At 38.1% G+C, this 25,434-nt stretch overlaps 1 protein-coding gene across 3 annotated transcripts in view; it reads right to left on the reverse strand.

The window, feature by feature from the left end:
• Positions 1-16,187: 16,187 nt before the first annotated feature.
• The window catches only part of LOC120545444 (rab GTPase-activating protein 1), a 78,845-nt gene continuing 69,598 nt past the window's right edge, over positions 16,188-25,434 (reverse strand). For all 3 annotated transcript variants that reach the window (XM_039779761.1, XM_039779760.1, XM_039779759.1), the window contains 4 exons: positions 24,865-24,948; positions 19,974-20,045; positions 17,724-17,924; positions 16,188-16,904 (listed from right to left, as the gene is read on the reverse strand). In XM_039779761.1, the coding sequence (XP_039635695.1) occupies positions 16,782-16,904; positions 17,724-17,924; positions 19,974-20,045; positions 24,865-24,948 (480 nt within the window). In that variant the 3' untranslated portion in view covers positions 16,188-16,781. The remainder of the gene's footprint in view (positions 16,905-17,723; positions 17,925-19,973; positions 20,046-24,864; positions 24,949-25,434) is intronic.

Genomic DNA, 25,434 nt, shown 5'->3' on the forward strand with positions numbered 1-25,434 from the left:
ACATTTATTTTGGTCTTGCCAATATACCAAGAAACTGGAGCATTTTACTGCTGTTCATATATATTCACATTACTTTGGGAAAATGTATTGTTTGGATTCACTCAATATGATAGAAAGTTTTATTCAGAGTGTTATGTGATACATTTTATAATTATTTTAACCAAATTTTATTATTTTTTTTAATCAAAGTTTTTGAAAAAGAAGCCAAGCTTTTTGGAGCTGACTTTTCCGTTAGTAACCCCCTGGCTCGTTTATGAACGTAGACTCTTAAGATGTTGTTTCCTGCTGAATATCCACATCTTTCAATAAAGCTTGAATAAAAAATAAATAAAAAATAAAAGTGTTTTTGTCTGAGAGAAAGCAGACGAGACAGAGTGGCTGAGGATTAAACTCTCCTGCCGATGACAGGTATCCTGACAAATTAAACCCTGCTCAACAGATAGTTGATTGTCAATTGTGGCAGTTCACTTTTTTATTACATCAATACACTTTTTCATAGTATATTTATAGTATATATTTTTTCCTTGAAAGGGACAAAAATGAGGGCAGTGTGGATAGCAGTGTGAAGAATCTGAAGTATATGCCAACTCCCATCAACATGATCCAACAAAACAAACATCTCAGAGAGCAAAATGCTTTTTCATAACTATAAAGAGTTTGCAGTAAAATATTAGATCCCAGTTTGATGATCAAACTTGGCTGTGTGCCTCTTCTCACTGTTACATCACATTCCCTCAGTTATACACACTAATCTGAAAACATTATACATGAGGCATGTATGCATGGTCCAGGTCCATACTGTAGGCTACACTTTGTAGGGCAATAAATTACCTTGGACTGCTGACAACTGTTCCTAGGATGACCCGTTTCGTATTTCAGTTGGTAACAGGAAACTGTGATGTATGCTCATAAATCAGATTGATATGACCGCATTCCCTCCTGACACACAACATCAGTGCCTGTTTATAGATAACAACATTGCTGGTGAAGATGTAACAATAATATTTAAACAAAGTAAACCAATATCAATACAAGTCTACAGCTGTTGGATCACACAAATGCACACTTTCTTTTCGATGGTACAGTACACAGTAACGTTACTTTGTCATACAATCCGCGAATAGACCTACGCAAGCACCGCACCTGTATACACCGGCAATCAGCTAGCTGTTAGCTTAGATACACGGACAGCAGAGACCATCCTATGCTAAAGTGTGATTGTGTGACATTTTGGGTACTTTTCGACGTGAAACTGCAATGCTGCTATCTGCTGTGCTTTCGATGGAGTAACGTTAACAAAGTTAAATTGCAAATATATCAGAGCCACCTTGTTTGATATTCAAAAACGTTGGTTTCGGGTGGGGTAACGTTACTCCTTTCTCTTGTGAAATTCAAGTGGAGAATGATGCTGGGCCGTGAAGTTATTAGCATCTTTTCGTGGTAAGTGTTGTTTATTATTAAAAGAACCACTTTATGAATCCCTTAATGGAGAAATGAAATGTTTACACTCTGTTGTTATATTACACACATAGCAGGCCCAAAATACACAGGACCCATAGACGTACATTAATCGAGAGGTGTCAGAGCTGAGGGGCTGCCACATAGGTGGGGATTCAGTGCATTGCTCAAGGGCACCTCGGCAGGGCCCAGGTCCAGGAGGTGAACTGGCACCACTCCACTTTGGTCTGACTTGAATGGGCCACCCTCCAGTCACCAAGCCAAATCCCCATCCCCACAGACTGAGCTACTGCCACCTGCTCTAGTTACTTTAATAGTTTAATTTGCACCAGATGTCAACATTTCATGACTAGACTATTAGTGCACCTACATAATGATAAATAAACAAACAAAAGTAACAACAGTAACAACATTTGTACCATACTTGAGCTATTTTTGTTGTTCGAGTATTCCAGAGGTTTGTCACAGAAAATGCTATTTGTCAAATGTTAAATAATGGAACAATAGGCCTTTTCTCACAGAAAGGCACAGTCAAGTTTAAATAATAAAACTAATGACAGGGCCCTGTTATCATGCATGCATACTTATGTTGTTGCATGAGCATCGGAAACTGCATTATCTGCGTACGTTTCTGTATTTACATCAGGGAAGGAGAAAGGCATGACAGCATGTTATATAAAACACTTAACAAGAGAGAACCCACTATACAAATGGAGACAAAAAGGAAGTGCACCCTTTTCATTTGATCTGAGACATTTAAGGTGGAAAACCTAGACGGGTAGACGGGTGCTTTGTTAAAGTGAATGTGGAAGGCCAACGATCAACAAAAACCGCCAGCTATTTCAATAAAGATATCAAGTCAAGTAGAACTTTATTTGTTCTCTTCACAGAGGGGCAATTGGTTGTGCAGCAGTGACAACAGAAATAACACAATATCAACTAAATACAACATATAATAAAAAGTAAAAACATAAAGTACAAAAGCAGTATTTACCAAGCGTGGTTGGGTGGTTATGCTGATATTACCTTTCTCTATTTGAGTTCAGCAGTGAGACGGCTGAGGGTATGAAGGAGTGTTTTATCTGTTGGATTTGATTAGTGGGTAGGCTATTTGAAGCAGGAACCAGAAGGCAAGGTCTGAAATCCACATTTGCAATGAACATTAGTGAGCAAAACAAACAGGGTCTTGATTTTAAAAAGTAATTGTTACATGCAACAGCTCACCAAAACTTTAAAATACTGCCATTTGTTGAAAACTGAATTTGAACTGCAGTACTTTGCTCAGGATGGCAATAAAGAGAGGCTATCCAAACCTCCTGCCTCCACAGCATAAAAGCAGTTTGCCGTCTTAGCAATATGATTGATTAAAGCTACATGTTGTGGATTTTATTTTTACTACTAGTAGTGCTCTGGAGCAATGTTTTTACAGGTGGCTCCCCTGTTGTTTTGGTAAGAAACAATTAACTTATAGCTAGCCGGTTCCTGTCATAGGTTCCTGTATGTGTGCAGCGGCGTGAAGCAATTTGTTACATCGCAAGACCTGATATCACGCGATGCTTCCTGACGCTGAGGCCAGCGGGTTGCCGGCCGAAAGTTGCAAGGGTGGTTTTTCTGCTCACAGGCACTAGGGGGAAGCGAGACGACCACCATTCAACCCGAAAAAAAGTCATATAACCATTCCAATGACTCCGAAGCTGTTCAGTTAAGGTAAATTAAGCTAAAAAAAACTGCACAGTTCCCCTTTAAGAACCCAAATTGGGAGTACCGGGAGAGGACAGTCCTCTTACAGGACCCTCTCTCTCAGTAGCAAGATTCATAACCCTTCTAGCGCGTAGATTATTTCTATTGCATAACCTCCCACTTTCACTATGTTGATCAAAGACAGCACCTAAAACTGCAAAAACTCAGATATACATTGCGTGGTTCCGTTGAAACATTTCATAAGACTTGGCATTCCCTTCATTGATATAGTAGAAGCTAGGCAATAAATATCCCCTTTGCTCTTACCTTAACTCTTAGCTTTGATAACTACCTGAGGTGTGATGTCATAAGTATGTGGAGCAGCTTTATACCCTGATTATTATTTAATCTGATTATCTTTTGTACAGGACCTGTTTGTGTCTGTATATGTAAATGTTTTTGTAAAACCATTTCTGTAATATTTTATCGAATGTGTATGGAATATGTTTGCCTTCTAAAATACCAATAAATAGACGTAAAAAAAAGAAGAAAAAAGAACCTCAGTTGCAATTAATGGAAGAACCATTATGATTCGAATTAATCATGAAATTAATTTCCGGGGAGATCGTAATATGCTGAAGTCGGTGCAGACCTTGTCTTCCTCCTCCACACTCGGTGCAGTTTGACCAACCAGCCCTACCTTCTTCTCTTTATTATGTTACCAGGCGAGCTGTACAGTTTAAAGTCTGGGTAGTGGATTTTTAACTGTACAAACTTTGACTTCTGTAACACTTCTTTACAGATTACTGTACCCTCCCTCCACCCCTCTTGACATGTTTGTGACCTCAAACCTGTAAACACTGTTAGCTGGAGAACAACAGCACTGATTGAAATGCAATTTAGTGGAAGTACATTGATAATAAACCAGGTCAGTCAGGTGGAATAATTGGAACAGAAAACTTTATTAAGATTTATTTTGTTCATCAAAATATGACATTTATTATCAGTGCTGAAATAAATGTTCTGTCCATGATTAAAAAACGAGGGAAAAACAAGACGATAAAGTATTTGTGGGTTAAGTTTAAGTGTAAATAGAATAAAGACGTTAGAGAGGAGGTTCTTGTTATTTTTTTCAACATTCCACAACTTACTTGAGAACCATGACTATGGTAATCAGGTGTCAAGGATTAAGAAAATAATGTTTATTTCCCTGAGAATACCCTCAGGCTTAATTGTCCATTAAGAGGGAAATGATAGCAAAGTAATTGGACACAGCAGAGTGGGAAGTGTGAATTTTGTACTCAGACAAAATATCTTTTATAATCAGGTGGCGGTTCTGCTTTGTCACACTCCTCTCCTGAACAAATGAGATAACAGCGACGAAACTAACGCGATTCATCGCTCAAGATTTCACCTTCAAGGGCCGCTACAAGCATCCAAATATTCACACACCGTCCTCCAGAAGTGAGTAAAGAACGGAAAAGGAAAGGTAAGTGTGTCTGTGTCAGCAAAAGAGAAAACCTACTGTATTCTGTGTATGAAACAGTGGTGAAACAAATATTTAAATCCTTTACTACGAAAGTGTCAACACCACAATTCTAACAAGTAAAAGTCTTGCTTACAAAAATGTTCTTCCATCAAACGAAACAAATATTAGCAGTAAAATATATCTAGTACGCATTGATTTAGTGATTTGAGTTGGCAACATTTAATTTAGATTTTTTTAAGGTTACAGTAATCTTTGTTTCAACCGCATTTCAGTGAATATATTTTAATATGTAGGTAGGACCTGCTTCACATTAAAATAAAGTCGTGGGTACTATCAGATGTAGCTGAAATTTTAGCTGAATTAATCAATTAGTTGTTGGAAAAATGTACTATTGATACTGACTATCAAAAGTCAAAGTACTGATAGTGAAGAATGACCTGCCTTAATAATCAAATGGTTTGATTCCAGCTAAATGGTTCCATCAAAGTTAAATTATTGATGCATCATGCCCTGTTTTAAAGGTGCCCTGCCATACAAAACCATTTTTACTTGTATTTTTTTAAATATGTTAGGTCCATATGTGTTTGTGTTATGTTGTGAATGTGTAAATGAACTGCTACCTCCTCTGTCAGCTCTAGCCACTGAAAAGAAATAAGCAGAGAAATCAGGCCAATTACAAAAGCTGGTCAGTCTGACATCATATTGCCGGAGCTCATTACTATTCATTAGCTAGCCCAGTTGGGCTGAGTAAAGGATTCTGACAGCTAGGCTCTCATTGGCTAGCTGTTAGCCAATCAGATTCAAGCTTAGCTTGTTGAATATTAATGAGAACTGGCAGAAATTGAGCTGAGTCTTCCTGTAGGCTTTCTATACCACGCTAGAATGGCTTGAAACAAGGTAACCAAGGCATTTTTTCCCACAAAAAATGTTAGAGTCCATGGTAGAACTTCAGACATTACCACAAAGTAATGAAATACGTGTGGCAGGGCACCTTTAAGAAAGCCCCGTAAAACTCTAAATTGCATTGTGTCACCACACTCAAACAGCATCAACAAAATCAGCAATAATTTTGGAGTATCTCATGTTTAATGTGAAATGTAAATCTGCAAAGAAACTCTTAGCAACAGATCTGTCTTAAGTCTTAATAAATAGGTTCATATTTTGTGTACTCTCATACCCATTTTGTCCAGCATCTCTTACATTGGAATTGCATTAGGAAGGAGTCTCTTTGGAATCAAAGTAAGGACAATTACAGCAACCAAAAACTGTTTTTAATGCACGTATGGCCATGTGATAATTGTTTTTAGACAGACATAAACAACTTACCCTTTTAAAATGTACACCATAAGTGTACCTACTTGTATGTGCTTGGTTACTTTTCACATCAGATTTTAAACTTACAATCTCGAAGATCACCATTTCATTCTCTTTAGGCAGAAGCTATGGCGATAAGCGGTAATTGCAGGTGTGTTATATGGATCTTATTTTCACTTCCTAGCAGAGACCAGGAAAAAAAACACACAAGTGAGTTGAAGAATTTAAATAAAAATCCCAGAGATTATTACTTAAAACTTGGCAAGAAGCATGAGTTGTGTGTGTGTGTGTGTGTGTGTGTGTGTGTGTGTGTGTGTGTGTGTGTGTGTGTGTGTGTGTGTGTGTGTGTGTGTGTGTGTGTGTGTGTGTGTGTGTGTGTGTGTGTGTGTGTGTGTGTGTGTCTGCAGTCAGAAGATGAGGTGACAGAGAGTTCAGGAGGTTATTGGGAAGCTCTACGGTCCAAACAGCTCCACACTCGCAAACACACACAGAGCTTGATCCCTGACTCACAAATCATCGACGACGAGCAGCAACTAAGGACGCCCGTCCCATCAGAATTCCACCGTTGCATTTTACTCTGTTGCTGTTACTGTTGCTGCCTCGCTGGTCGTATTTATAGCTCTGTAACGTAGGACAGAAAGAGGAGTGGGGGAGGTGTCAAGCGGATTGCATAATGCTGACGCTTGTTACCTCCAGCCGCTGCAGGTACCGGGTTTCCAACTCGTCATGCCTGCTGCTTTGCAATCTGCAGCCGCAGTGCCAGACTAAGAGCCAAGATCCCAACGGCCGTCATAACTAAAGGTGATAATTTTATGGGCCCACATGCAAGTTATAAACACTCCAAAAGATATGTTAGACCTTGGGCACAATCAGTGCACACTGTACATTTTATACACTGGCCATGGCAGAAAATAACTCATCCCTGACACAGCCATATGTTATGAGGGATGTTCTTGGAGAAGATGAGAGATAGAACTGGAGCCAAAGTAAGTAAAAGCCACGGGGAGATTTCCATCCAGCGTGAGGGAAATGGCTTGTTCAAGTAGCTGACAGAGGATATTTTCACAAGATATAATTAGCTGGAAGAAAACGGGTTTATTTTCATTTTCAAAAATCTCTCAAGTGTTCCCAAGAGGTGAGTTAGAGAAGTCTCATTATAACAGCATGGGCCTCTTTTATCTCTTTCTCCTTTTCAGCGGCAATACGAAATGTTGGAGAGGAAAGGACATGTTTGGCTTTTTAGATTTTTATAGAATATGACTTTGAACTCGGGAGACAGGTAAAAATGCAAAACACCAATAAATAAACAAACCTAGTGACATGTCAAGATGAGTGAAGAGCCTCAAGCAGCATTCCATGCTCTTGTTAAAAGTGAGGCAGGGGAGGTGTTGATGTGGAAAAGCAGGGCCAGAATAGTACAGAGAATGGTTTTGATTTCCAACAGCTACTTAAGGTGAAAATGTCCTATTTTGGAACAACCTGGTATCATAATATGTTAATTCAGCTGGATGGAAGGAGAGGTTTTGTCTTTAAGGGCCATATCTTGCACCCGGCGCAACGTGGCGCAAAGCCTGATGCAAAGCCCAACGCAAGTATCTTTGCTAGTTTAAGACCGATGCAGTTGTCAGTTTCCCGTCCTGCGCCCACGTCGTTCAAATAGCAAATGCACCTGCATCCATCTTTGCGCCCATGGGCGTGCTGGTCTTACAGGGAGGTGTGTTCAGGTGAATTCTTGGCGTATTAGGATCTTGAAGCAGCGGGAAGTGATCTTACCATTGACCAACAAAAACCTGTAACCTCTAGGGCCCTATCTTGCACCCAGCGCAATTGCCTTTATACACCGAAGCATGTATCATTCCTATTTTGCACCTGACGCACAGCGGACTTTTCCCTCCACAGATGCACGTCGGTAAATTAGGGAATGAATTTGCACTCCAGGGGGCAGTTCAGCGAAAAAAGAGGAGGCGTGTTCCGGCGCAAACGTTCCCTAGTGCTATTTTGCAGTTTCAGAAAACAATTCCGCCACTGACCAGGAAAAACCTGGTCTAAAGTCCGTGGCGCTAGTCTAAAGTCAGTGGCGCGTTATTCAGATGCTATTTTAGGGACGAATGCTTGGCCATAATGTAGCGTGTGCACAACGCGCATACACTTTGCTTCTCTCAGCTACACGGACGCAGCAGTTCCCATTTTTGCAAACCATTACAAGAAAAAATATTACTGAAAATGTGCTTCAGGTGTTTGGATAGGTCAGGAGGCACTTTACAGTACAGTCCTCAAAAAGTCGCAGCATTCTTTGTGGCTGGTTGTGTTTTACACAACATTTCCATGAATCATGGATATGTTGATGACATAAATGAGGAAATATTAGAGGACTTAAGGAGACGTGATGTTGAACTACGGCGGGATTGGACACTCCGGGGGGATCTGGTCCGGGAGTGGCGATGCGCGATGCGCTCCTGATGGAGCGGGTGGACGGAGATGGAGTGGGGGGAGGAGGAAGGGGCACAACAGGTGCAGGTGGTGCGTTTGGAGGCCCACGCTCCATGGCTGCAGCAATCCTCTCCAGACTTGGGGAGATGCGCCCGAGAGGCCGCAGCAACATCGCTATAACCGGACAAGACATTTATTACTTTGCCGCATCCCGGACAGCTCCCGCTGGCGTGCGCCAGGCAAATCCACCGTCATAATAGCAGTGCGCCATGGAACAAGCGCGCCTGCTCTTAAAGGGAATGAGAGATGACGCTCTGATTGGTTATTTTCACGTTACGCCCAAACCACACCTAGCTACTTCAGACCAACCCATTTTAGATTTGCGTCGGGCGCAAGACTCATATATCCTGCTCGTATAATAGCAACAGCGCCCGAGATCCGCCCACAAAGCTACTTGCGTTTTGCGTTTCATATTTGCGTTTCAGATCGTTAAAATAGGGCCCTTAAAGTCAATGGCGCAGCATTTCATTGTTATTTTAACAGCGAATTAGTAAAGTGCGCCTAGGCTTATGCACAGCATGCGCACACTATGCTTGTTACACACACACAGGGAAGCGCAGCAGCACACAAACATGCAAAAGATTATAAATAAAAATATTACAGACATGGCAAATCCGCCATCATAATAGCAATGTACCAAGGTACAAACACGCCTGGCTTTTAAAGGTATTGGGATATGACTCTCTGATTGGTGTATTGCATATTACTGTATGCCCAAAACACACCTATGAATTAATGAAGACACTAAGTACAACCCTTTTGAACCTTTTAGACTTGGTCCGTGTAAGTTTTAAAAGTTTGTTTTTTCTTTTGAACCGATGAAAGAATAAACCATGCTTTTTTTCTTTTCTTTTTTTCAACATATAACAAAACACAAACAAATGAAATAGATGGATTGATAGATTAGTTTTTTGTTATTTAGACAACAATTATGCAAATACATACACAAATATTTTTCTTTGTTTAAAAGAAGAAACAAAACGGGAAAAGCATGGTATTTACGTTCATTCTTATATTGGTTAAAAAGGCAGAACAAAGTATAGAAATGTACACTATGCACTCAAATTGAAGCTAGGACTTGCTTTTAATTCATATCTCACAGCACTCAGAGCTATATTCAATATCAAACGGTGGATTTCTCAGGGCCCATTTACTGTTTGGTTCTTTCAGCTGAGAGCAGATCTATATAAACCAAAGAGACTGACATAGTTGAAATGTCACAGCACCAGGTGGCTAAATTCAGCTTCACAATCACACTATTTCCAAATGAATGCCTCACATCCTCTCTCCCACAGCTCGCCTCTCTGTGTTCTCAGATAGCACTCTTTAAGTATAATTTTCGTACCCTCTTTCTGCTGTGTATGAAGTACGGGAAGCTGACATTAGGTGTCTGGTAATGTTGTTTATCTATTCTTTGATCAAATAGTTCCTGAATTCCTTTCCATTTTAGACTATTTTATGGCTTCTAGACAATATTTAAAATTTGAGAGCTTTGGCTTGTTTTATTCTGTAGAAAAACAAAGTACTGCTTCTTGATAACATTACGTGAAGGTCATAATATACTATGACTTTTTAATACTTTTTTATGACATACTTTATGGCATACTATACTATGGTACTTTTTTACTTTTATATGACACACTATACTATGACATCTTTATGGCATAGTATGCTGACTTTATTGCTTTTATATGACGATGCTATACTATGACTTTTTCACTTTTTTGACTATACTTTGAACTTTAAAAAAAAAGTTTTTTTACTTTTTTGTGACATACTAGACTTTTAATGACTTTTTTTCGACATACTGTACTATGACTTTTAAAAAACAATTTCAACATACTATACTGTGACTTTTTTTGTACATAAATACTATGCTTTGTTCTCTAGCTCATTATGTTAGAAGACTGGTTGGGGTGCCTTCAAACTATACTATGACTTTTTTTATAATTTTTTTTGCACATACTATGGCTTTTTTATCACTTTTTTCAACCAATTATACTGTAACTTTTTTTATCACTTTTTTCAACATACTATACTATGACTTTTTATCACTTTTTTAAACATTTTATACCATGACTTTTTTTGACAGACTATACTATGACTTTATCACTTTTTTCAACATATTGTACTATGACTTTTTTATCACTTTTTTCGACATACTATACTACGACTTTTTTTAATCACTTTTCAACATACTATACTATGACTTTTTTATCACTTTTTTCGACATACTATACTATGACTTTTTATCACTTTTTTCAACATTTTATACTATGACTTTTTTCGACATACTATACTATGACTTTTTTATCACTTTTTTCAACATATAATACTATGACTTTTTTCGACATACTATACTATGACTTTTTTATCACTTTTTTCAACATATAATACTATGACTTTTTTCGACATACTATACTATGACTTTTTTATCACTTTTTTCAACATATAATACTATGACTTTTTTCGACATACTATACTATGACTTTTTTATCACTTTTTTCAACATTTTATGCTATGACTTTTTTTGACAGACTATATGAGTGTCAAGTAAAAATAATCAAACGAAAAGTAGTCTATTAGTCTTAGGTATAGCTCAACAAGATAACATTTCAGCTTTATAGATAGAGTACAATATTAGGTTGAAGGATCAATACCCTGCTGTGTCTCCAGAATTTTTCATTTTCTATCCTCGGTAATGCTGCACAATAAATACAACGTTAAACCACTATATTTCAAACTTTGCAAATAGCGCAGCATGTTAAATACATGGTGAACTGCCTGAAAATTGAAGGTTTTGTGTTCAAACCCAGAAAGAAAGATTCAATGTGAAGGTCTAAACCCAAAATGAAGAAGTCAAATATGTTACTTAACAACACTGAGTGTGTCAGATAAGATGGCTTTGTGCGATATAATGCTGGTTAGAAGACCCCAATGGTCATGGTTTCAAACCTGTCGACAGCTCTGAGTGTAGTTAGGTTGATAGTGTGTTAGGTTGGTTCTAGACACATGAGGTACCCGTGTTGGGTTCAAGACCTCCTTGCTACCAGTGCAAAATGAAGTAAATACAGGAATGTAATCACAGAAACAATACATTTAAACATAATTTCTTTTATTCATTGTCATTTTTATGGATGGAAACAATCTTTTTATGTGCATTTTATGGCATGTATAGACTTTCTGTCATACTATACTATGACTGTTTATGACTTTTTTTGACATACTATACTATGACTTTTTTCGACATACTGTACTTCACCTTTTTTAGACTTACTTTACTATAACTTTTTATGAATTTTTCGACATACTATACAATGACTTTTTAGGAAATTTTTCCACATAGTATACTATGACTTTTTTTTCTACATACTATACAATGGATTTTTGAAAAAAGATTTCGACATACTATACTATGAATTTTTTTCGACATACTATACTATGGCTTTCTTAAACTTTTTTCAATGGATATGGACCCAATATTTGACAAGAGAAGTGGCTCAGCAAGGAAGCTGTTTCCTAAAAGTCTAAAGAGAAAGGCTCAAATCCCGGCTCCCCTGTCTAATCATACAATCTTGAGATTATCAAAGTTTTCCTCTCAGTGGTATGAAGAACAAATAATCGAACAAAATAGCAAACTGAAGTCATTAGGTATAGCTCACCAAGATAAGATTTAGAGTTTACAGATAAACTAGATCACAATCTGAGGTTGAAGGAGCAATACTCCACTGTGTCTCCAGAGTTTTCCATTTTCTATCCTCAGTAATGTTTGACAATAAATACAAAGTCAAACCACTGTATTTCAAGCTTTGCAAATAGTGCAGTGTGTTAAACATGTGGTCAAATGTGGGACATTGAATTTTCAGGTTTAAACCCACGATGAAGAAGTCAAATATGTTACTGAACAACACTGAGAGTGTCAGATAAGATGGCTTAGTGTGACCTAATGCTGGTTAGAAGACCCCAATGGTCATGGTTTCAAACCTGATTATGGTCTGTTTTTTGGACCTACTATACTGACTTTTTTATCACTTTTTTTGACAGACTATTCTATGACTTTTTTATCACTTTTTTTGACAGACTATTCTATGACTTTTTTTTCACTTTTTTCAACATACTATACCATGACTTTTTTATCACTTTTTTCAACATATTACACTATGACTTTACGACATACTATACTATGACTTTTTCATCCATTTTTTCAACTAATATACTGTCATTTCTTTATCACTTTTTTCGACATACTATAATAGGGCTTTTTATGACTTTTTTCAGCATATTATACTATAATCTTTTTTTGACATACTATACTATGACCTTTATCACTTTTTCAACATATTTTACTGGCTTTTTTCTACACTTTTATCACGACATATTATGACTTTTTTATCACTTTTTTTCACAAACTTTACTATGACTTTTTATCACTTTTATCGACATATACTATGACTTTTTTCAACATACTAGTCTATGACTTTTTTATCACTTTTTTCGACATACTATACCATGACTTTTTTTCCACAGACTATAGGCTACTATGACTTTTATATCACTTTTTTCAACATATTAATCTATAACTATTTTTTTGTCATACTATACTATGACTTTTTACAACTTTTTAGGACATACTATACAATGACTTTTTGCATCACTTTTTTCAATATTATAACTATGACTTTTTTCGACATATTTACAATGACTTTTTTATCGCTCTTTTCGACATAGTATGCTACGACTTTTTTCGACATACTATACTATGGCTGTGGTTTCTCTTATGCTCCGTTCACCACTGCCTGTATGATGTTTGTCATTTTGTTCTGAAAATTTAATAAAAATAGTTGAAAAAAAAAACATTGAATAAAACAAGGTAGGCTGTTGATTTTAACATATTTTGTGAAAGCGTTACATTTAAATTAATGGTAAATATTTCCAAGGCCTTTATTGCATACTAATGGCATTTTCTATGACATACTATGCTATGAACTTTTTTTAAACTTCATGACATACTACATAAAAAACTTTTTTAAGACATATGACTTTTTATGGCATACTATACTATACTATTTGTTTTTAAACTTTATTATGGCATACTACATACTGAATCTATTTTCTTTTAACTTTTTTATGACATACTACTATACCATGACTTGACATGACATTTTTTATAGCATTTTTTTGTGACACATTATGCTATGACCTTTTTCTGACACTTTATTATATATGTTTTATATCTATTATATTTGTTATGGCATGGTTAGTAGACATTAGTCTGTGGCATTGCTGTGATCAGTGACTGATTAGAGCTCTTCGTACTGTGTACATACTGTAAGCACTGGATACTTTATGCTTGACTTCATTTCATCGTCTACTTTAACAACTGTCTGTTGAGCTGTCCGAGCGTGTGACTTTTCTTTTATTAAAGTTGCAAAAAAGAGGCAGACTCATTTTGTGTTGGTATCTTTATATTGAAATTCATGAAGTATACACAATGCATCCTACACTATGACATTTCCACATGTTGATAATGTTTTTGTTGTTGTATGATAAAGCTACGTTTTGGCATTTAATTAACCAAACGGCAGTCTGATTGAGAAGCATGGAGCAAAATAAACATTAAAAACATAAAACATTGTTGTGGATTAAACTGTAGCACAGCAGCAGGTTGGTAGGTACAAGTAGGCAACATTAGTTATAGTTACAGAGTAGAAAATCATAAACATAAACTCAATATTTATTTTTTTGTTTGTTATATACAAGCCAGTGCCTTTAGAGTAATGTTCCTTTGTTTCTTTCAACTTCGATTGGACATTTCCTCTGACATCACCAGTAGATTTCAGCCAATCAGATTCCAACTTCAAGTGACTGTTCATTTTAGGCTGGCATAAGAAATATAGCTTTATCTGTTTATTTTTATTCAGTCTAATCTGATCAGTAAAGTATGAATAGAAATTGGAATATTGTTGAGCCCCCTTTCTAGTCAGCGAAATATGAAAACACACACACAACCAAGCCCTTTTTTAAACCCCCATCCCCTTTGGACTGATTTAGAGTGCATGTCAGTTTGACCCCTGCTTTAACCTCAGATGACATCCCTCTGATGGCTGTGACTGACTGTGTAACTCCTGTGATACTGATCCACACTTAAGGTGCAGAGTTTCACTTCTGGCAGCTTAAACGTATCTGTGTGTGTTGTGTTGTGTGCGTCTTTTCTGCCTCTACATTCACAACAGTGTGTGTATACACTCAATGGCCACTTCAATATTTCAACCCTCTCAGTACTGAGTAACGTGCTTTTTCCTCCTGAACACATTCCATCATTTGAGGCATGAATGCAACAAGGTGTGGATTTTGCTCCACGCTGGTTCGATAAAGTCAAACTATTCCTGCAGATTTTTGGAAGCTGCGAGATCCTTGTGCTGTGGTTATCCTGTTCCACCTCATCCCAGAGGTGCTCTGACTGAGTCCTGTGCAGGCAGCCGGAATAAACACAAGCTTCTGTCATGTTACAAGATCTATGTGCAGATGATGAGCGCTTTGTAAAATGGCCAAGAAGAGATGTAGTAACACAGCACACACACACACAGACACACACACACACACCTGCCTAATGTTGCCTCATCTTCTTGGTCTTAGCTGTCAGCAGCGGACACAAAAGTCAAGCCAACATTCAACAAGTCACACGTACATTGTGCTGAACTTATGTCTGTCCAGTTTTACTATTCTTGCTAGAAAGTGACTTAAACGTCTTGACCTTGTCTGCATGACAAATGACCGTCCCTTATAAAGTGGCCACTAAGCGTTTGTTGTTCTGTATGTGCCTTTATATATAAATGAACATTGTAATTCAGTTTGTGTGTGTAAGTGGTAAAAGAGATCTCAACTGAAGTGTGATAAATAAACCTGGACTGCCACCCTGCCAGTCAGGGTCACAGATCACAGAGCAGCTGGCGACAGAGAGGGGAGGGTTTAAAGATGTGTTCAAGTGCAGCAGCCGTTACAACCTGCTGTGTCTGTGTGTGCGCTTTCCATTTTGACTTTACACTTCCCCTAAGTGTTGTGTATAGTTTGTAACAAGCACTACTCTGGGGTTTAACAGTGTTGTAACATACATACACATACTGTATAATACATGCAGAGGTTTGCATGGTTTGGATCCTTTTTTAGTGTCTTTGTGCTGGGACATCTAAACCAAACAAACCTTAATCACGTTTTATGTCCGAAATTTGATGCGAGGAAAGTTATGCTGCTGCTGTTGGTAGTCACAACAACATTTGTGCATCTCTCCTTACTGTAAATTATATACTCATATCCACTAGTATCATCTTTATCAACCTTCAGATCAAGGCTTTGTCAGCAAACTTTTCTTCAGCATCATTCATATATACGTTTAAACATTAAAGGAAATTAGACAACCAGGGAAAACCTTTTTTTCCCCTAACATGCATGCACACACTCATAATCTTAGTGCTTTTTTTCTTTCCCTTGGACCTTCACGCGCTGTCTCTCTCTCTTTTATACACACATTTTAACGTTATTTCAGTCAATTATTTATGCATTCAAACACATTGTTATCAGTCTCACACATATGAACACATACACCTCATAGTCAACACAAAAACAAACATGCGTGCGTGCGTGCGCGCGCGCGCGCGCGCACAACACACACACACACACACACAAGCTCATTACATAAGCACATTCATATACATACATAGAAAAAGAAAGGTATTGTTCATCGTAAATTAGAAAAAGCTCAGTTTTGAAAAGGCTTCTATTAGCTCTCGTACCTAAAACAATTTTTTTTAACAGGGACTGGTTGGCCAGTAGTTTAGAGGGGAGCACGCAGAACAGTTAGGAAGGACGGAGTGTTTTCTTCTCTATCCCGTCAGGACAGTAACAGGTTGGATGTCCTATCTTCCTTCTGCGGGTCTTTAATATCAGCAGTACAAAGACAGAAATAAATGAAGCACTTTTTTTTTTTTTTTTTTTAACGCTTTTCTTTCTGTGTTCGGAAGCACATCGTGTCTCTGGGGAAAGTGGTACCATTGTACTTCATCTTATGTTTTTCAACCCCTTCTCGTCAGCACATTTGGCTGTAGTCATTCGGGGTGGGGAGGAGAATACATGGATGGGGGTGATAAGATTAGGAGTGTTGGGAACAGGAGAACATGAGGACATTCTTGATAAGAGGAACAAGTAACTAAAGTCTGTATTAATGGTCATCCTGGGATTTAACAGTAGAGTTATGGCCCAGTGGGTTAAGTTAGGTGTCCAGAGGTTTCAGTGAAGTGCGTTGCACTGAACTCCAGACATGGTCTGGGTAAAACTGGAGGATGGGGTTATCAAGTTAGGTGGTCTCCTTGCCCTGGGACCCAGTGACGGTCTTGATAGAGCTGAGCGTTCGGTTGAACCAGGTCTTCTTGGCAGCCTGCACTTCGTTGAGGGCCAGACCCAGGTGGTGCTCCAAGTCCTGATTGAAGAGGAAAGAGAACTATCACAGGGGGTCGAAAGAAGTCTGCCAATAAATAACTAAATGAACAGATCTTGGCTCTTGTTTTTTAAGAGTATGGTCCTCTGTGTACTTTTTAAAAGATTTCTAGAATTTCTTACCACTTTGCCATTTCTTAATCAGCAACTTTGATCCCAATTCTCTTCCCACTCTAAGAGATGCCGTTAATCATATGTATACTCATTTTTCTTTTTTGACAACATTTTCGATAAACTCCTTACAGAGCTCCTTGTTGCTGGTGGTCATAAGCGTTCCTCGTAAATAGTTCTCAGTCTTCTGGTCTCTTTTTCTTTAACTCACCACACTGGTCTCTTTCTAATAAAACAAATCTCGACATTTTCTTGATTTCCCCAATTATTTCCACACTGACCGTTAAATGACAGCAACTGTGCTTACATATATTTTTGAAATATTTCTGCTGTCTAAAAGCTCTCCACTTTAATATGATTGCTCTTCTCTAATTATATTAGATATCAATGCTGCTTTAGACACTGTTAACTACAGCAATGTCACTAATCATTTATAAACATTAAATTAAGTGGAGCTCACGAATAATGCTCCCATATCTTGTTAATAGCAAATTTTCTGCTGTGATTTGTGGGGCTTCGGCTGCCCGGTACTTCTTTTCATGTGGTTCTCATCAAGGGTAAACCACGTGACAGGGAAATCCCTCGTATTTATGAACATTTTTAATGTATCTGTGGCCTCAATCATGTATGTTAATCTTGAAATCTCACACTTTGTAGTTTAATTTTGGGCCAAAACTGTGTGTTAGTGTACCTGGATTTTGCACTCCGCCTCCACCAGCTGCAGTTTGGTCTGGGCTAGTTCCAGCTCCATCTCTCTCAGCTGGTTCTTCAAACCCTCTTTCTCCTCATCTGTCTCCTCAGTCCCGCCAGCAGGTGCTGTGGTCACAGCGGCCCGCACACGACCTTCTTTGTTGAAAAGACTACTGCACTTCTCACAGCCTTCCACTTTGGACTAGAGATGGATAAAAGAAGGTTAGAGCAAAAAACAAGGTAATAACTTAAATCTTTATACTAGTTGCTTGTATACCAAGTATAGCTTTAAGCTTGAGTAGAGTAAAAAAAACATTAGAGAAGAAAATAGGAACAATAAAAGAAACATTCCAGGTTAGCTAAAAATATAGGCCAGCAGCTGATGCTAACAAAAAACTGACTACACTTGTAGCCAAGCTCCAAGACTAGAACTTTAGTTATGACTTTTTTTATGTCATTTTATTGGCATACTATACTATGACATGATTTGTGTGTCTAAACTAAAGGTGCCCCATCTATCTTTTTGCAGAAATTATATTTTTAGAATTTGAGCAGAGACAGTGCTCTGCTTATTTACTGAACCAGGGCAGCTCATTAGTGTTGTAGCCATACAAGCCGACTATGCTTTCCTTCTTCTGTCAGGGCTGCACTCCAACCTGCCCTTTAGTCAAAGAGCTCTTTTTGGGTGCCCTTGTGCTATATATGATGAGCTATTATTAGGCACAGAACATTTGTGCAAGCAGCAAGCAACAGAAAATCCGTACAAAGAGAGGCATACTGACTGCGCTGCAGGACAACACCCTATTAAGGTACTTTTTGTTGTTCATTTTCAAGTCACTCATTTTAATACTGGGGCGTTATTTTTGCGAGCTATTCTATCTTGGAAGTGTTTGAAGCTGTAAAAATACTCAGCCTCAGACTAATCCAAGACAATAATACTGCTACTACTACTACTGCAGCATCACAAATACATACGTACAAATTGTAGTTTTAGTGTTCCTGCTTCACTTGCTCTTCCGAAGTGTGGCTTACGGCTACTAACCATCCTAATGGCAGTGCAGGCTGGGTCCTGCTTAGTAGTTTGACTCCTTTGAGACCCCTTGATACATTAGCAGTAGTTTGCAGTAACAAGCAGCATTGTCCACAGCACCTCAGTTAGTTCTTAGCAACAACAGTTGACTATGTCTGTTGAGCTATTCCCTCAAAATAAATATTTCATAACACTATTACATATTTGGATTAAATTGTCAACGGAGTTTAAAGCTGAATAGCAATTACATAACGTTTCTTGGCTCATCCCTGCAGAAGTGGATGAGAGCATTAATGAAGCAGCAGACAGTCGTCACTTTAAATATTTTTGGTGAATAAGTATGTCAGTATATTATTTAACATACTTTAACATTTCTAATGATATATTATTCACATCAGTGTTCCCTTCTTCAGTTATTATTGTGATTGCTTAAAATTATATTGCATTTGCTACACCATTATTACTGAATAATACAAGAACAAAAAAAGGACAAGAACAAACAAGATGATAGTCATTTACCTCTAACACACAGACACACACACAGAAGCGCTGCTACATCCTTTACAAGACTTGTCCTTGGTGCAATAAACCTTTTGTTTGTCCTTTTGTGAGTTCTTGGGCAGCCCTGACAGAGCTCTATGCCAAAATGGCCATTCTCCCAGCTACAGTCGAAACAAACAGTTCACCAGCCAAGTGCTGGATGTGAGATGCCTGGCCCTGGCTGCTTGGCCCCCTTTATCATTCTTCCCCCAAAAGCTTTGATTTCACTGCCAGGCAAGACAGTAAGATGGCAACATAGTTCCCAACATATCTGCAAACTCCGGGAGTGAGAGATCTAAACTGTTCTGTGCATTTCAGGCTCTGACGTTCTACATGGAGGTAACAGCTGCATCTAGGGTTATAGAGTGTATCAACTCTACAATGATTGTAGAGAATTTCTGATACATGAATAATACAAATGTAGAAGTTATATACACTGTAAATAAAGCTTTGTAAAATATGTGTTGAGCATTTTCACTCTAAGTCTACACTACACACATTCATTTTCCTAATTAGAAAGGCCAACTGTAAAATACATATACTGTACATTCATACATTTGTCCCTAACAGCACAGCTCTGCAATTATGCTCCACTTATAGTCCAGACTGGTAATCTACAGCAGAGTTTGAGTGCAAACAGCGGTGTTTCACGGTGTGTGTGTGTTTGTGTGTAAAATTCACCCGGATTTTCTCCAGTTCTCCTCGGTTGGCTGTCTGTTGTTTCTCCAGTCGTTCACTCAGCTGGGAGCAGATCTATATGAACCAGAGACAGTGTGTTCATTTACAGAGCTTTCAGACTGCCATCAATGTGATCAACAATTCACCCAAAGTCCAATGAATTTCTACAGAGCCACTCAACGTGACGCTCAGCGTGACAGTACAGTACAGCTGTTGTATCTAGAGCTGCACCATGTTAGTTAGCTGAAGATAAATCAATTAAAAACATAATACAGATACAGTAGCTTGTTTACATTTTTTGAGTCTTGCCAGTTTTATAATACTGTACATATATATTATCCACAGATTCTATTAATATGTATGAGTTTAGAACATTGGTTCTACTAAGGTTGCAGGATGAAAATGTGGAAGATATACATTTCTATTACATGAATATATTGGTAACCCTATGTAATGAACGCCTAAAACTCAATCACCCTCCTTTTCCTTCCACCCCAAAAGCTTCTAGTATTTTTTGTAGTAGTAGAGCCAGGATGTAATGGGACGAAGGAACACAAATGGACCAAAACCAAAATAGAGAAGTGTATTGTTCCACTGAGAAAGCTATTTAGATTCTGACCATACCACTGTGCACAACCTTGTTCGTGATTCTAGGTAAATCAGTCTCTGTTGCACAGACCTCATCCTCTTACTCTTAAGTCCATTAGTGGTGTCAAAAGGTCCTGTTTTTCCAGCAGGGCTCACCAGATGTACCCGCATGAGCATATACGTGCATCCTTATATATACCCAATCTCTTTCTCCCTCCTTCTATACCTATAACCCTCAGCTACAAACACGATGGCGGACACACACACACACACACACACACACACACACACACACACACACACACACACACACACACACACACACACACACACACACACACACACTCAGACACACACTCAGACACACAGACACACACACACACACACACACACACACGTGCTCTAGCTTGCCGACGAACAGAGATATCGATGTGACATGAGTCATCCTAACGGGAACATCGGGTCATCCCACCTCTCTGTAGACAGACGATCTATCTCTCTATTTATTCCTGCTCTCTGCCTTTCTTTCTGGTTCCCTGTGCACATACTGTATATCTCTCCTCATCCTCCTCCCTTAGAGATCAGTCTATACATCTATCTGTGTATCTTTAGCCAAGCAAATATCCATCTCTTTCCTCCTACATGTCCTTTTTATCTTTTTCTCCTGTCATCCTCTCCTTCATTGGCTCTCAACTGCCATTACTAAACCCATCTCTCTACCTTCCCTTCATCATTACTGGTCACTTATACCTCTTGATCATGCAGCTGCCCTCTTGCTCTTTTACTCTCCATGCCTCCTTATTTTAAAGAGTACTCCCCTGGAATGCTGTAAAAAAAATTTTACTTTGTGAAGCTTTAACTTGAGCAACTAGCCTTCTGTCTTCAATAAGTGTTCTACCCCACATGGGAAGTAGGCATTTTCCTCTCTTTATATTTTTTCATAATTTGTAGAAGGGCTAAGAGGAATATGGTGAAGAGGACAGTGTGTTCTGCAGTGTTTTAAAGTCTATGTGAGAGGGAGGTAGGAAGAGGTACATGTCAGTCTTCAGTCAGGAATCTTTATCACTGTACCATCTGTAAACTGTCAAGGATCATTTAGCTTATCTTAATTCAGGATGAACAGTATTGTTGTTTCCTTCATTCTGGTTATTGTTTTCTGACACTTGTATGTCATATAATACTTTTTGTGCTTGTTTCTTCTTCAGGCTCAATACCCACGGCCATTTTTTGTTTTCATGTTGTTCATTTTCTATTTATTCCCACAAACAATCTCTTGTTTTCTCGGTCAATAATGTATACAGTATGTATGCTTACAATGGGCATACAGTATTGTTAGCACATGCTGCTGTATGTTAATTGCTTAATCACACTTATGACATTATGTATAAAGCGTTTAACTAGAAGCAGACTGTTAGGATGCAGTGCTCAATCAAAAAATTTATTTTAGTACTCGGTATCAGAATTTTTTAAACTGTAAAAAATAAAATAAATATAATGTTAACAGGGCCTCAGAGACACACGCACTGGCACATGTCACTGTCCATGGCAAATACCCGGGAGGCCTGAGTGTATCTACGCAGGCTCCGCTCCTACAACAGGGATTACAGTACTCCACTTAACACTGCTTTTAGCTTCACCATTAACAGATGCTTCTCTGTCCTCGTGGGCTGGAGGGGCAATTAGCACACAAAGCTTTTTTGGCTCTAATCCCACAAAAAGAAACTTGGCATTCACAGACACTGAAAAAGGCAAATGCTATTTGAAGAATAATTTGAGTTTTCTGGGTTGGAAAACAATTCAGGCTATTTTGGGGCATTCCACAATTTGTCAATCCCAGAGGATTGAATGCTGCTGTCCTCCCTCTACTCTCCTCCAAGGACTTCTGTTCATTTTCTCCCTCTATCACCCCCTTAGTCTCTGTCACAAAAATAATTTTTTTTGACATTTTCACATTTAGCTCTGCTCAGCTGCATGCTAGCAATCTAAAGGCTGCTTTCACCCATAATACACAAACAAACGCACACAGACACACAACCATCAAATCCCTAACAGCTCAAAATCAGTGTTCAGATCTGCTATCAATATTTTTAGACTCAGGTGAAGTTAAGGTCTGTTTCTAAATTAGTCCTCTTGCTATTTGTGTCTGCCTCCACAGGCAGCGATACGAGCTGGATTGTTGCATAATGTCTGAATGTGCTGATGGTATTAGCACTTGATCTGGGTAGGTTTATATTTAAGCATTTAGTGACAGGATGAGATCTGAGAGGATGAAAATCACCGTAAGAGGAATTCACAGAGACAGGAACTCAAAATATGCCTACAGGCTCAGTCATTAAAGGCTCTGGGTTCAGCTTAGTGACATTTCATACAATTAGAAGTTTCTTCAAGAACTAGTGCGATGAATGAAAAAGGATTGCTCTCATATTGTTTTTTTAATATTTATAGCTAGTCTTGCAACAGTAATGGTTTGATCAGAGCTTAGATCTGAAAAGACAAGCCAAATAAGGAAAGATAAGTGGAGAAGAGGTGCTCAACCAGTATTGTCACTGTAGTATTTGCACACTGAGTATTATCTTGACGATAATGACTGCTTGGCCTACTTAAAACATGAAAGGATCAGAACAAGAGTTGTTTAGTGGAAATCTTTTGAGATGTTAAGTAAAAAATGTTTAAATCTATATTCACTTTTTCATTTATGTTGTCTTTGAGATTTAAATGAACTAATAACTTCAGGCCATTACTTGCTGCTAAGCAGAGATCGCCAATTGTTGGCAGCTTTTGCTCAAGTTCTCTTCAGTCCTGTTAAACATTTTTAATTGTTAACCTTTTAAATGTCAGTTTTAAATTGTTAACGTGTGTGTGTAAACTAAACACTAACATGGACCTGCTTTACTGAATTACTGGCTGTTTGTATCTGATCATCAAGCTACTGCTAACTGCTGTCTTGCCCTGTTTCTTATGCACTTGCATCTTTAATTAGCATAGCTCCACTTTGTTCTGTGTCTCTTCCAGATCAATGAGCAGCTTTCTGCTCATCTACTTTAAATGTTACAAGCTCCTCATGAAATTAAATCTAAGCTACAGATTAGAATAAATTCTCTGATATAAATAATTAGTGTCCAGTTTCCTTCTTGCTGCTGGAAATCAGCTGCTAAGCTTTTAACCAGAGCGAAGAGGTGTGACTTGTCAACACCTATTGTTGGCTCCCAGAAGGTTTTAGGATTGATTTAAAGATTTTATTGATTACCTTTCATTTCTTGGCTCCATGCTATATTTCAGACCTTTTAGCTCCATATGTGCATGTGTGTAGACATTCCAGAGTCTAGCCATAAAACTAAGGGAGACAGAGTTTGTTACATGAGAGTCCCAAGACTGTTTAATGACAGGGACATACACAAAGGCTGGCTGACTCATTGTCATATTCTTTATTTATCTATTAATTTGATCAGAGTTTCATTTTATTTTGGTTAATGCTTATACATTTTATTGTATAATTGTGAACAAAAATTGAACAAGAACAATGCATTGTTCTTTGAGAAGCACTCTTATATTTGCTATACAAATAAGGATTAGTATTATCAGAAACTTTTTGATGCTCTTACAGTATTGACTAATGGTATTTTGCTGGTATTGCATTACTGGAGAACATACTGTAGTTTATCGGACAGGAATGAACACAAAAAGGTTTCAAGATACAATAGATGTAACAAAGGATGCGCGATACCAAATGCTGCGACTGTGAGGAACAACTCCATGTAAATATGTTCCTGTGTATATCTTGCTCCCTTTTATTTAAATATATTTACTTTTCATCCTCTTCTTGGCTTACATTTCTTACTTTTGTATTTAATTTTATGTATATATGTATACTTATTAGGATGTATTAATATACATTGGTGTAATTGTATAGTTAAATATTTGTATTTCTGTATTGGATGGACGTATGTATTGATCATCACGTTAAAGAGCCTTGGGAGATCTGTCTAAGCTTGGGCTAGTAGGAGGTTAAGTGGAGTGTAGAAGGGGTTATGATGTTGGATCTAAACTGAAAATCACAGTGTTCAAAAAGTTTCAAGGAAACTAGGGTGAGTCTGCCACAGTTTATAGTTTCACTTCTCCTAAATGTACTTGTGAGAAAAGAGACACACTTCAGTAATATGATTTTAACAGCAAGTCTCATAGTACTGTACTATAAGCAAACTCAAAGGAATCAACACTCTTGCTAGACTTGTAAATGTGATTCTTTTTAAGTGATTTCTGTACTAAATCAATTCTAAAGCACACAATTCAGATTTATAGTACATACCTGCTTATATTCTCCAATAATGGAGCCGTTCTTCTTTATCTCTGATTCAGACTTATCAAGCTCTCGTCTGCACATCTCCTTTAGCTGTGGAAGCAAACAAACACAGATACTGAGACTAGGGCTGGGCAGTATATCGATATTATATAGATATCGTGATATGAGACTAGATATCGTCTTAGATTTTGGATATCGTAATATCGTGATATGACGTAAATGTTGTCTTTTACTGGTTTTAAAGGCTGCATTACAGTAAAGTGATGTACGTTTCTGAACTTACCAGACTGTCCCCACTTAGACATTATGGGCCCTATGTTGCACTCAGCACAATTGCCTTTGTACACCGACGCATGTATCATTCCTATTTTGCACCCGACGCACAGCGGACTTTTCCCTCCACAGACGCACGTTGGTAAATTAGGGAATGAATTTGCACTCCAGGGGGCGGTTCAGCGAAAAGAGGAGGCGTGTTCAGGCGCAAATGTTCCCTAGTGCTATTTTGCAGTTTCAGAAAACAATTCCGCCACAGACCAGGAAAAACCTGGTCTAAAGTCAGTGGCACTAGTCTAAAGT

The sequence above is a fragment of the Perca fluviatilis genome, chromosome 17, assembly GCF_010015445.1.
Source record: "Perca fluviatilis chromosome 17, GENO_Pfluv_1.0, whole genome shotgun sequence".
Taxonomy (NCBI): Eukaryota; Metazoa; Chordata; class Actinopteri; order Perciformes; family Percidae; genus Perca; species Perca fluviatilis.